The following is an 11,946-nucleotide window of genomic DNA, read 5'->3' as shown; positions in this document are numbered from 1 at the left end:
GGGACTCGCCTACCCTCACCGGAATTCTCCAAGAATGTCATTTCTCCCGAAGCCTAAGGGCTCTGCCGGCCCCTCCGCCCCCCATTCTGGCTGAACAGGCCCGCCGCTCCGTGCTAAGCCCAGGTTCTGTCCACACAGAGAGGGGACCGCTGGGAGCAGCCGGGAGAAGTGCCCGGCATCCTTACCGGCTGAAGAGGAGCTCACCCTCGGCCCTCCGTTCTCTAATTGCCCTCAGAACTTGGTGCCGCCAGAAATCAGGGTCCACTGGTCCAGGTGAGATCAGATGCGCGTTAGACATGATAGAGGAACACGTCACTCATGCAACTTTTGGCCTGGGGACAACTGCCGACGTGGTGGTCTGTCTCATCACCAGGTGGAGCACATAGGAGGCCCCAACTGAGCTGCCTGGAAGCGGTGTTACCTCACGTTTCTGTCCTCGAAATAGCAGGGACGCAGCTCCATCATGCAAGGGCTAGAAGAAAAGTCTAGAATTCCAGAGGAAAAGGTGAATTCCTCTAGAACCTGGGTGTGGGGAGGCTTTTTATCTGTGACTCAGAATCCAGTTACAATAGAGGAGCCATGAATTCACCTGTAGAAAAAGGGGGAAACAAAGAACTTCTGTGTGGCAAAGACCACCAAAGTCAACGGACAAATAAACTCAGAAAATACTGCAACTTATAGATAAAGAGTTAACACCGATAATGTTTAAACTCTTAAAAGAGGGGAGAAAAGAGTGAAAACTCCTATAGCAAATGGGCAAAGACCTGAACAGACAATTCACAAAAACCATCCAGATGTCCCCTAACCTCTCTCAATGAGAGAAGGACTGGTAAGCCACGCTGAGACCTCTTCTGTCCTGTTCCACTGGAAACCCCAGAAACTTCCTAACCACCCTCGGGAACAGGCTGTGGGGACACGGCCTCAGAGGGAGAGGGGGCTCCCTTTCCTGGTCCCTCCCTGCCAGATTCTGCCCGCTTTGCTCATTGATCAAGTGTCACTGCTCCTCCTGGTTCAAATTCCTTCAGGCCTGGGAGGTGAGAGCGCTGGTCCCACTAGACTGGCAGGTACCACCCTGTCCCTCTGGCTCACTCACACCTTTGTAACTGAGTCCTCGGGTCATCTCCAGGCCAGGCCAGGTCATTGCTCTGCCAGAAAGACAACGAGAAGGGTGGGAGCAGACATGGGCTCTCTTCGTGTCTGAAGCACCTCTAACTGACTCACCCAATGCTGTCTAGCTCCCCAGCAAGGCCCCCATGGCCTGGAGGCCCAATCCTGGTGGATGAGTTTCCTGAGGCTGCTCTAACACATTTCCACAAATTTAGTGACTTAAAGCCACACAAATGTACACTCTTACAGTTCTGGAGGCCAGAAGGCTAAAAATGGGTGGGCAGGGCTGGTTCCTTCTGGAGGCTCCAGGGAGAGTCTGTTCCCTGCCTGTTCCAGCTTGTAGAGGCACCTGCATCCTTGGCTCGTGGCCCTGCCTCCACCTTCAAAGCCTGCAGTGTAGCCCCTTCAGTCTCTCTGACACTGAACCTCCTGCCTCCCTCGTGTAAGGACCCTGTGATGACACTGGGCCTACTCAGATGATCCAGGATCATAACCCATCTCAGAGTCCTCATCTTAATCACACCTGCAAAGTTCCTTTTGCCCTGTAAGGTAACATTCACAGGTTCCCAGCACTGGGAGTGGGCATCCTGGGGGGGCTGTTATTCTACCCACCACACCCTGTGATGGGGATGGGGTGGGGTGGGGCTAGTCCTGACCCGGTCACCTTTCCCTCTCGGAGGCTCAGAGCCAAATGTCCAGCAGGAGGATCATGCACAGCCCTCCCACCTCAACCATCAAGAGGACTCGGGTGCAGGCTTCCCCAGGGGACGGGAAGACTGGCCTCAAGTGCAGCCCCACCCTTGAGACCACATTGGCTTAGGGCCTTCACAGTCGGGATTCCTGGAGAAGAGCCTGGCCCGAGCTTCCAGCTCCAGTGTTGTGGAGGGGAGGATGCCATCCCAGGGTTGTGGGGTGAGGACAGAGGAGGGGAGTGAGGCAGGGAGAGGGAGAGAAGTGCTGACCTGGCTGGCCAGGACACCTGCTGGGCTGCTGGGTCACACAGGGGCATCTCTGGAGGGAACGTGGGGACCACTGGCTCAGCTGCTCTCTCCCATCTCCTCTAATTCGTTAATGGTCACCCACGGGGGTGGGCAGCCTTGTGCTTTTGAGGTGTGCTGCCCTGCCTCGGGGCACTGTAGGCCCCACTGGGTGGGGTGTTGGTACAAAGCCCCAGGGGCGGATCGAGAGGGACGGGCAAGGGAGGCACAGACTCAGGCCCTATGGAGGTGAGCTGGGAACACGTTACTACAGCAGAGCCCTGAATCAGATGAGAGATCCATCCTTGTCCTGCCATTCAGTCATTTGTCACCCTCCTACCAGGTGCCAGGCACTGTGGACACCAGGCTCTGGTCAGGTGGGGAAGCAAATGATCCAGGGTTACAAACTAACGTTCAGGGACCGCGGGCTAGAAGGGCACGTGCGTGTGTGGTCTCGAGAGAGGTCATCCAGGTCCCCTGCACAGGGGTGGCGCCATTTTGCATTTCACATCTGCTCCCACCCCTTCTCGTTGTCTTTCTAGCAGAGCAATGACCTGGCCTGGCCTGGAGATGACCCGAGGACTTAGTTACAAAGCTGTGGGTGAGCCACAGGGATGGCGTGGTACCTGCCGGGCTAGTGGGACCAGTACTGTCACCTCCCAGGCCTGGAGGAATTGGAACCAGGAGGAGCAGTGACACTTGATCAATGACCGAAGCTGGTCCTCAGAATCTGGCAGGGAGTGGCTGGGAAAGGGAGCCCCCTCTCCCTCTGAGGCTGTGTCCCCACAGCCCAGCCCCCAGAGTGGTCAGCAGCGTCTGAGGTTTTCCAGTGGAACAGGACAGAAGAGGATCTCAGCGTGGCTATCAGCCCTTCTCTCATCGAGAGAGGTCAGTGGGCATCTGGATAGTTTTTGGGGATTGTCTGTTCAGGTCTTTGCCCATTTGCTGTAGGATTTTTCATCCTTTTCTCCCCTCTGTGAAGAGTCCTTTACACATTAGCGGTGTTAACCCTTTATCTATAAGTTGTAGTATTTTCTCCGAGTTTGTCATTTGTCCGTTGACTTTGGTGGTCTTTGCCACGCAGAAGTTCTTTCTTTCCCCCTTTTCTACAGGTGAATTCATGGCTCCTCTATTGTAACTGGATTCTGAGTCACAGATAAAATGCCTGCCCCACACTCAGGTTCTAGAGGAATTCACCATTTCCTCTGGAATTCTAGACTTTTCTTCTAGCCCTTGCATGCTGGAGCTGTGTCCCTGCTACTTCTAGGATAGAAACGTGAGGTAACACCGCTTCCAGGCAGCTCAGTTGGGGCCTCCTGGCGCTCCACCTGGCACTGAGACAGACCACCATGTCGGCAGTTGTCCCCAGGCCACGAGTTGCATCAGTGACGTGTTCCTCTATCTCGTTTAACGCACATCTGATCTCACCTGGACCAGTGGACCCTGATTTCTGGTGGCACCAAGTTCTGAGGGCAATTAGAGAACGGAGGGCTGAGGGTGAGCTCCTTTCCCAGCTGGTAAGGATGCCGGGAGCTTTGCCTGACCGCCCCCAGCGAGACCCTCTGGTGTTTATCAGAACTGGGAGGAGAGTCCTGCAGAAGAGAGGGCACTGACAGGAGCCCCCGAGGTGGTCCCAGCAACGAGGGGCTAGGGGCCAGAAGGCGAGGGCGTCCACACGGGTCAGCATCCAGGGCTGGGCCCGGGGCAGATGGAAGAGCTCCAGCCCAGCGTTTGTCCCCCAAAATCTCTGCCAAGGTGGCCCCAAGCCTGGCTCTGGTTTACTGTCTGATGCTGGGTTTTATTGAGGTGAAATTCACACAACACACACTCAACCACTTGGAAGTACGCAGTGCAGTGACATGTGGTGCATTCACAATGTTGTGCGACCCCCACCTCTCTGGTCTCAAAAGTCTCTCATCACCCCAGGAATACACCCCGTGCCCATGAAGTGGTCACTCTGGACCTGGTGGTGAGACCTGCCTCCGTGGGGGCTCCCTGGCCACCTCCCCTGCTGATTCCTGCTCCCTGCCTGTAGGGCTCGGGCCGCTGGGCCCCTCTTAGCACCCCAAATGGCACCTCCCCCACCTGCCTTTCCTGTAAGGTCCCAGGTGGGAAGTATGTTGGGTCTTCATTTCAATGCAAGATTGTCTGACTCTTTGCCAAGACTACGAGCAGGTTATGAAGTGTTTATTCTCATAGTTTCCAGAAAGAGAATAGGACACACACAGTTCATTCTCTAGACTCTTCTTATCACCACTTTCAAAGCTCTGTTTGCTCACCATCCCACCCTTAGTCTGCTCTTCATGCCCTCATGATCTGGAGAGCCCGATCCTTCAGCTGCAGACCTGGCACAAAATGCTACACGCCACTCGCAGAGGCAAAGTGGAGTTCAGGAATGTCAGATGGACTTTAACCCTCAGGAACACATTTCTACCACGAGCCTGAACCACACAGATTTTTCACGGATTGGCCTTTACTGGCACAACGTGCGGGGCACTCTTTTTCATTACCTTCACTAATGGGTAGTAACCCTGTTGAAATCCAGAAGCATCACTAAAGCAGACATGCTCCTGCCCAAGTGCTCCAGGTTTTGAGCCCACGCAGGTCGGTGGATAAGCTCAGAGAGCCTTCCAGGCAGACGGCGCCCAGGGAAGCGCACGACTATGTTGCAGGAACACCTTTGTGACCTGCAATGTTCCTGCTTCTTCCGCACACATCTGCGTATCTCTACCGGAGTGTAAAGTGTGTGAATGTGTCTGCATCCATCAAAGCTAATTCTCTAGAATCAGATTTACTCAAATCCTTTTATCTTATGGGGGGAAACTGTGTCTGGAGATAGGACGCAGAGCAAAATGGACAACCTGCAGAGCTGTGGTCACAATACAGGCTCCTGGAACCCTGGGTCTACCGCCCACTTGCGGTGACCTTGGGCAACCACCCTGGGCTCAGCTCCTCAGGTGGAAGGTGTGTCTGGCCAGCTCAGGTCAGCTCGTGGCCCAGGAGGGGCTCACGTGGGACAGCGGTCATGTGGCTGCCAAAGCCCTTTATACAGATGTCAGCCTCACCTCCTGACACTTCTATATTGTGATCATGGTTTTAGATGAAGAAACAACCCAAAACAGGAAATCTGTAAACTTTAAAAATTTATATAAAGATAATAAGCCCTCTTTGAAGGATCATTGATGGGGAGGAAAAAAGTCAACACAATGAAAGTTAGGAACAGAGACACAGAAAGGTGCAGAGCACCCTCCACCCCATGTGGCACAGCGTAGAGATGACATTCGTTTATGATCCCAACACACAGCCTCAGAGGACAGAGACCCATGTGGACGATGGGCCCTGTTTAAAATCAGGGGCTAGAAATACGACAGCTCGTCATGCCTGGCTTTGTTGGTCTGATAGCTGGTCAGGGCCGGGGGCTTCTTTTCGTGGGGGAGTCTTTCATATACTCGAATGTGTACGTAGTCATCATCGCCAACTTGAACCTGGAAAGAGAGAGTCGAGTGAGGGGGGCAGGGGCAGCCTCTGACCCAAGTTTCCCTGTGGGACTGGACTGTGAGAGAAAGGCCTGGATGCGAGGAAGCTGTGTCCCTTCAGGTCATCAGTGACAGGGCTGATGACACTCCCATCTCCCTCCTCCAAGGGCAGTGGACACCCTCGTCACCCCAGCCCACGCCCCACACTCACTCCATCAGAGCCCTTCGTTCTTAGTTCTGAAAGGCTCGGTCCTCTCCTCCATGGAGGCTGGTGTGCTTACACGCACACACACACGTGCACACACACACGTGCATGCAGACACACTCGTTGTAGAGGGCCATGAACCCCCAGAAGCTGGGGCTGCCACACGACCCGCCTTAAGCACCCCTGCCCTGGGACCTACAAGGCCAGGGCAGCCACGTCTGCATGAGCTCCCACTTCAGGCCAGACCCCTCTGTTTGAGGGGACTGACACCCCACCTTGATGAAGTGGTTCATCCCCGCGACCACTTGGCTCCTGAACTCCACAGCCTTAAAAAGAGGGAACTTCTTATTTTCCTTCTCTTCCAGCTGGGACTTCACCTGGGGAAGGGCAGAGAATGGAAACATCATGGGGGCTTCCCTCCTGCAAGAGTAACTTACACAGGATAAATGTTACAAACTGAATTCTAACGCAGCTCTTCACAGCTCTTCTGTCCACGACTGTTCTTCATCACCGAGGGGACCCAGGAAACTCTCAGCTCTATCGACGAAGCTCAGGAAGTGATTCCTTAATTCTCCCAAAGCTCACTGATAGCACTTCACTGTATCCTTTGCCTTTCCTTTTCCAGGCCTGGGGTATTTTTCTGTTTTCATCATAGCAACTCTATATACAAGTCAATGCCCTCTTTTTCTTTTATTTGACACGCAAACAGTTCATTTGAAAGACTGTATATACTTTTTAAATTACTCTTTTAAAATTGAAAACTAAACACTTTTAAAATTTTAAACTAAATGTAATCTTCCATCGTACAGACGTGCCTTAATTCTCTTAACTGTCCCCCACTGCCGGCACTCCGGGAGACTCATTTCTCCTTAACAGATAATGCAGCAGGTTGAGGGCTTTGCTGCATTTGTAGGTGATTTCTTTAGGGTGCACGGCCTTTGGGCAGAGGCTGCTCCTCATCTTCAGTGTCACAGTCACCGTTCTTTTGCTTCAATCCTGTTTCCAGGGTCTTGGCCTTTTAGTAACTGAGCATCTTTATGGAGTAAGGAGAGCACAGGTGTCTTTTTTTAATTTAAAGTGGAATCTCGTGTGGAAGTGCTCTGGCTGCTCTCTGGATGAACTGGTTGGCACTGGTGTACACTGACTTGGTGCTGGAGTGACCAGAAGGTTCTAGAGGGTTCCAGGGTTTAGTTAAACCAGCTGCAGGAAGCAGGCCAGGTGCTGGGAGACAAGGGGGATCTCCATCACCACCTGCAGGTGAATCCCGGGAGCCTGGCCTCCAGCGCCTTCAGGGAGGGGCCCCCTGGGGGTGAGGATGGGGAGAAGACTGGGGTCTGGGCACTGAAGGACAGAGGGTGTTCAGCAGGGGAGAAGGCAGGCCCTGTCCTGAGGATCCTTTGCTCTCTGCATGCGGCTGGAAGGTTCTCAGTGTGGTGTGTGCGTCTCCCTGGGGCCAGCGCCCACCTGGGTCTGAATACTTAACGGTGCTGCTGCCTGCGGGGCACTGTGCTGCGTCAGCAAGGAACTGACCCTGCAAACGGTTATAAACCCAAGGGGGTGAGTGACACCCACAAACCAGCCCGGGATCTGGGCAGGAATGGCCTCTCTCTTTGCCTGTTTCAGGAGCCGAGGCAGGAAAGCCCCGGCTGAGAGCAAGGACTGGTGAGAAAACCCAGATGGAGGGGGTGGAACAGGGGACACGGAGGCCTGGACACCAGCCCAGGCCACTGCCTGCGGACCACAGTTCACTGACTCCCTTGTGGACCAGCAGAGAGAGGGGCTGGGCTGCACCAAGGGGGCACAGAAGGCCCCAGGTCAGTCAGGAAGCTGCCAGTTCCCAGCCCTCAGGGACCAGGGTGGGGCAGAGGACCAGGGAAGGCTCAAGAACCCGGCTGGTGGGCACTTCTTGAGGAGGCTGGGACAGAATGCCCGACTCTGACAACCTCTGACCCGGGTCAACTTCTACCTCTGTCCTCCTCTGCAGCCAGAGGCTCCATGATGCTGCCCGGCCCCTCTCCTCCTAGAGCCGCCCAGCCAGCAGCCGGCTCCCCCACGGCTGCCCCAGTCTCTCCAGGTAGCAGTCACACTGCCACTGACACGACACTCTCAAGTGACCAACAGCAAGTCAGGGAGCCCTCTGAGACGGCCACTCTTCTCCTGAATGAGCTCACACACCTCAAAGTCCAGGGGACAGTGAGGAATGTCTGGGCCTGGAAAACCGGGAACCATGAGGAAGGGCCGGGCCCTGGAGCGGCTGCCGGGGGAGAGCAGGAACCAGCGCCCAGGGAGGCTCACCCTTGGAGTCCCCACAAATTCCTCATTTTCAAAGGTCTCATGTGGCTGACTCATCCCCCTTTCCTGCCGTCAGGTGGTCACACCCAGAGCCAGAACCCCGGGCTGACTGCCTGCCATGGCATGTAGGGAGCAGTAGGGGAGGAAAGTCACAGGAGAAGTTTGTTTCACTTTTCCTTTCTGGACTCAGGACTCGAGCCTTCCGTGGCCTGCACCTTGTTTTCCTTGTAAAGACTCCACGTCACTGACACATGAGGACAGGTGGGGCAGGCCCCCTCACCCACTCTCACCAGAACCTTCAGTGGGGGTGCCTTCCTGATGTCCAGTTTACAGATGAGGAAACGGAGGTGCAGGGAGTCCAGCAGCTGCCTAGTGTCTGACCAGGCTTTGCCTCTGCCACCCAGCCTGGTCTGTGTCGTTGCTTTATGCTTTGAAAACTTAATTAGGAGATGATTTCACACCTGGACAGACAGTGCTAGAATCACAGCTCAAGTCAGGACACCTGGACACACTCTCCCCAGAGTTACTCACCGTCTCCCTTCTACCCCACCTGCTCCATCCTCTGCTCTCTCTCTATACAGGATTTTCTAGAACTACCTAAGGGTATTTACATCAGGGTCCTTCACCTCTGAGCCCCTCCACGCGCATCCCCAGGGCTGGAGGGCATTCTCCCTGGACCCAGCCCCCGGGCGGTCCATGAACCCAGCGCACCGCCTGCCTTCCAGCAGCGATCTCAGCGACCTGGGCCTGCCGGTCCCCAGGACCCGGGAAGGGCCCCGACCCCCATCCCCACGCGGCAGCCTCGCCCGCGGGCAGTGCCTACCTGGTCGGCGATGGCCTGGGTCTCGGCCGTGGCGGGCTCAGGGTCCGAGAGCCCGCCGCACATCATCCTGGCGGTGGGCGGCGGGTGCTGGAGCAGAGAGTGAGTTGGGACACCGAGTGCGGACAGCCACTGCGGACTGGGAGGGGCGAAAATAAGTGCGGACGGGGCCCCTCCCACCCCGAGCGGGCGCGGCTTCACTTGACGCGCCGGCGGGTCCACGGCGATCGGGGCGCGGAGGGGGTGTCTCGTCTGGGTCTGGGTGGGCGCGAGGTCGGCGTCCCCATCAGGATGGGCGCGGGGCGGGCGCATGGCCGAAGCCTGGGTGTCCTCCGCCTCCGCGGGCACCGTCTCGGGACCAAGGCTCTCGTGCTGCGGGGTCCCCCCATCCGGGGTTTGGTGTCGTCCTCCCCGGGGCGGCGAGGCAGGAGGGCGCGGGGTGGGCGCGGCCCTGCGGGAGCCCCGGGGGATGGAGTTGGAGGTGAGGGTGTGGGCCCGCGGTGGGCGCGGCGGGGGCGGGCCCCGCCCGGCGTGGGCCTGGGCCTGGGCCTGGGCCTTGCGGAGGATGTCTAGGGAACTTGGTCCTTGCCGGCAGGACACAGACTAGGGGTGGTCCTGTCCCCCCAGCCCCCACTGTCCTTCCCTGGTCTCCGTGTCCCCGCAGCCTGACCCAGTGCCCGGTGCGTGCGATGCACAGCGGTGTGCTCTGAGATGGCCGAGATTTTTAGGGCGCGAAGACGAGTGGGAGGAGTGGGAGCTGGACCCGAGAAGTGCGGAGAGCGCGAGGGAGAGAAGCCCATGGCCAGCCCGGACCGGAGGAGCTGGGGGAGGGGCAGGGGGCTGCCGGCGCGTCCCGGAGTCCAGGGTCACGCCCTGCCCGCCTTGCGCCCTTCATCTGCAAGGCCTGGCCCAGCGCCCCACTTGTACCGGCCTGTTGTGTGGGCTGCTGTGGACATCAAGAGCGTGTGACTCGGGACACAGTAAAGGGCTGACGTGGTGGACAGAAGAGGCACAAAGGCGTCCAGTGGTGGGGAGGAGATGGCTCTCAGGGCCTCAGGCTGGGGTGGGGGTGAGATCAAGGACATCAGTAAAGGACTTGGTTCTGGCAGGATTTGGTCTAGGATTTAGAATAGATTCAACCACCTGGGCAGGGAAGCGTCCCTGTGTTTCTGGGGGCAGGGTGGGGCCTGTGCCAGGAGCTGTCTGGACAGGACTGGCCTTTTAGAAAGATCCAACCCCCACCACTCCCCAGGGCTGCACCTCAGTGGACACGGGCCTCTCCCATCCTTGGGTGCTGACTCTGCAGGAGCAGGCCCAGCCTCTTCTGCATGTGGGCCCAGCACTGAGCCCCAGGGGGAGTGGCTGAGAGCAGGTGTATGGGGAGGTACCTTTCCCCTACGTCCCTGGGCACAGCCTGCTCTGAAACTTCTAGAAGGGTGAGAGGTCAGGTGCAGTTGAGCCCTGGGTGGTGGGGTAGAAAGACTGCATTAATTCATTCATAATTGGATGAATGAAGGAGAGACAGATCTGACCACATAACGGAAAACTCCTCCATGTAGAAAACCAAGCCTCAGAAAATAATGCTCAGGAGGGAAAGGAAGGTGGTCCTGTTGCCGTTTCTCCTCCTGCAGCTCCTTGGGCTCAACCCGCCGCTGTCCTGCCCAAGGTTTGACCTATCTTGAGATGCCTCCTGGTATCTGACCCTGTCTCTCTGCTGGACCTGGGTCTGTGGGTGCTCACACCTTACAAATAGGGGGGGACACCTGTGGGAGTACACAAGCCACCACATGAGAACCAGCAGAGGCCGTTTATTCAGAGCGGCGGGAGCAGGGTTCCAGCGCCATCACTCGGGTTTGGCAGAGACTCAGAGGAGCAGGGGAGGGGACGGCTTAGAGTGGAAGAAAGGAAGGCTCGGCTGTGCCCTGGTGGAGGCTGAGGCCTGGGGAGCCTGTGGGCTCACACAAGCTGGGCGTCCTGTGTGACTGACCTCAGGGGCGTATCTGGCTTTCTCTGCTTGTCCTGAGTCAGAGGGGGAGGGACAGAATTGAGGGAGGCGGTCAGTCATGGCCGAGTCCTGCCCCTTCTGGGCCCATGGCTGCAGAGCCTGTGGTTCGGCTTCTGGATGGTGGTTACAGGGGTTGTGGGTAGAGCTCTCTCGTCACCTGTATGTGGTCTGACCATCATCCGCACGGAGAGTCAGTCTCTCAGGGTACTAATGAAATCGGTGTTGCTGTATTGCTGCAGGTCCGGTCCCGACAGATGTTTTCAAGCTGCCATGGAGGGCAGGCTCTGGAGCCAAAGGCTTGAGTGGGGATCCAGCCCTTGTACCTCCTGTGTGGCATGGGACTAACCGCTGAACCTCTCCCTCTCTGAGGGGATAATGCTCATAACCAAGCTCAAGGGTTTTTTTTAAAGCATTAGACAAGTTAATAAGTGAAAAATGTTTGGGACAGTATCTGGTCCCCGGGGTGAGTTGATAGAGTTATTACTGTTACTGTCTATAATTAGTTTACTAACATACGTCTTACCTGTAATTAGTATTGCTTTTTCTATCCGAAGGCCCTGGGAGATGCTGACACTTATCTCTCATTCCTTGATGCCACAGTGTCTCATTTTCCTGGAGCCAGGGGAGAGTATCCTGTCTCCCCACCCGGAGTCCTGGGGCCTCCTCCAGGGCCTTGAACATCCCTTCAGTTTGAAGTGTGTGTTCAGAAGGATCAAATGTGAAATTCAAGCACTTCTGAAATCTCACTTGTGAAATCTGTGATTTTCCCAGCGCAAGTAGAAGCCAGGGTTTTGTTTTTTTCTGTGTCTCGTGATCCCTTCCTCCCCAGCAAGACCATCCAGCTGTCTTGCTCCACTGTTCACACTCTCGGGCAGGAGAGTCACACATCGGCTCCCGGTTCTGATCTGTTGCAGTGTTTCATCATGCAAAAATGTCATCGTCGGAATTTGTTGCTAATTAAATTCTGGCCCAAGAAACCTTTTGGAGGACAAAAAAAGAAAGAAAGAAAAGGCTGAAACATTGAAACAGCTAAGCATTTATCAAATTTACCAATTGGTCTCCAG

General features: G+C 56.1%; 1 protein-coding gene across 1 annotated transcript; it reads right to left on the bottom strand.

Moving 5' to 3' along the window:
• Window positions 1-5,212: 5,212 nt before the first annotated feature.
• On the bottom strand, window positions 5,213-9,053 carry LOC101402526 (cystatin-B). Its single transcript, XM_004429647.3, has 3 exons — window positions 8,881-9,053; window positions 6,041-6,142; window positions 5,213-5,569 (listed from the first exon to the last, which is right to left on the bottom strand). The coding sequence occupies exons 1-3, from the start codon at window positions 8,944-8,946 to the stop codon at window positions 5,441-5,443; spliced, it is 297 nt and encodes a 98-aa protein (XP_004429704.1). The 5' UTR covers window positions 8,947-9,053; the 3' UTR covers window positions 5,213-5,440.
• Between the last annotated feature and the right edge of the window lie 2,893 nt (window positions 9,054-11,946).

The sequence above is a fragment of the Ceratotherium simum genome, chromosome 27 (genome assembly GCF_057802395.1).
Source record: "Ceratotherium simum simum isolate JZ-2026a chromosome 27, ASM5780239v1, whole genome shotgun sequence".
In the NCBI taxonomy this organism is placed as follows: Eukaryota; Metazoa; Chordata; class Mammalia; order Perissodactyla; family Rhinocerotidae; genus Ceratotherium; species Ceratotherium simum.
Note: the sequence above shows the minus strand (reverse complement) of the source record. Positions and strands in the feature narration are given on the sequence as shown.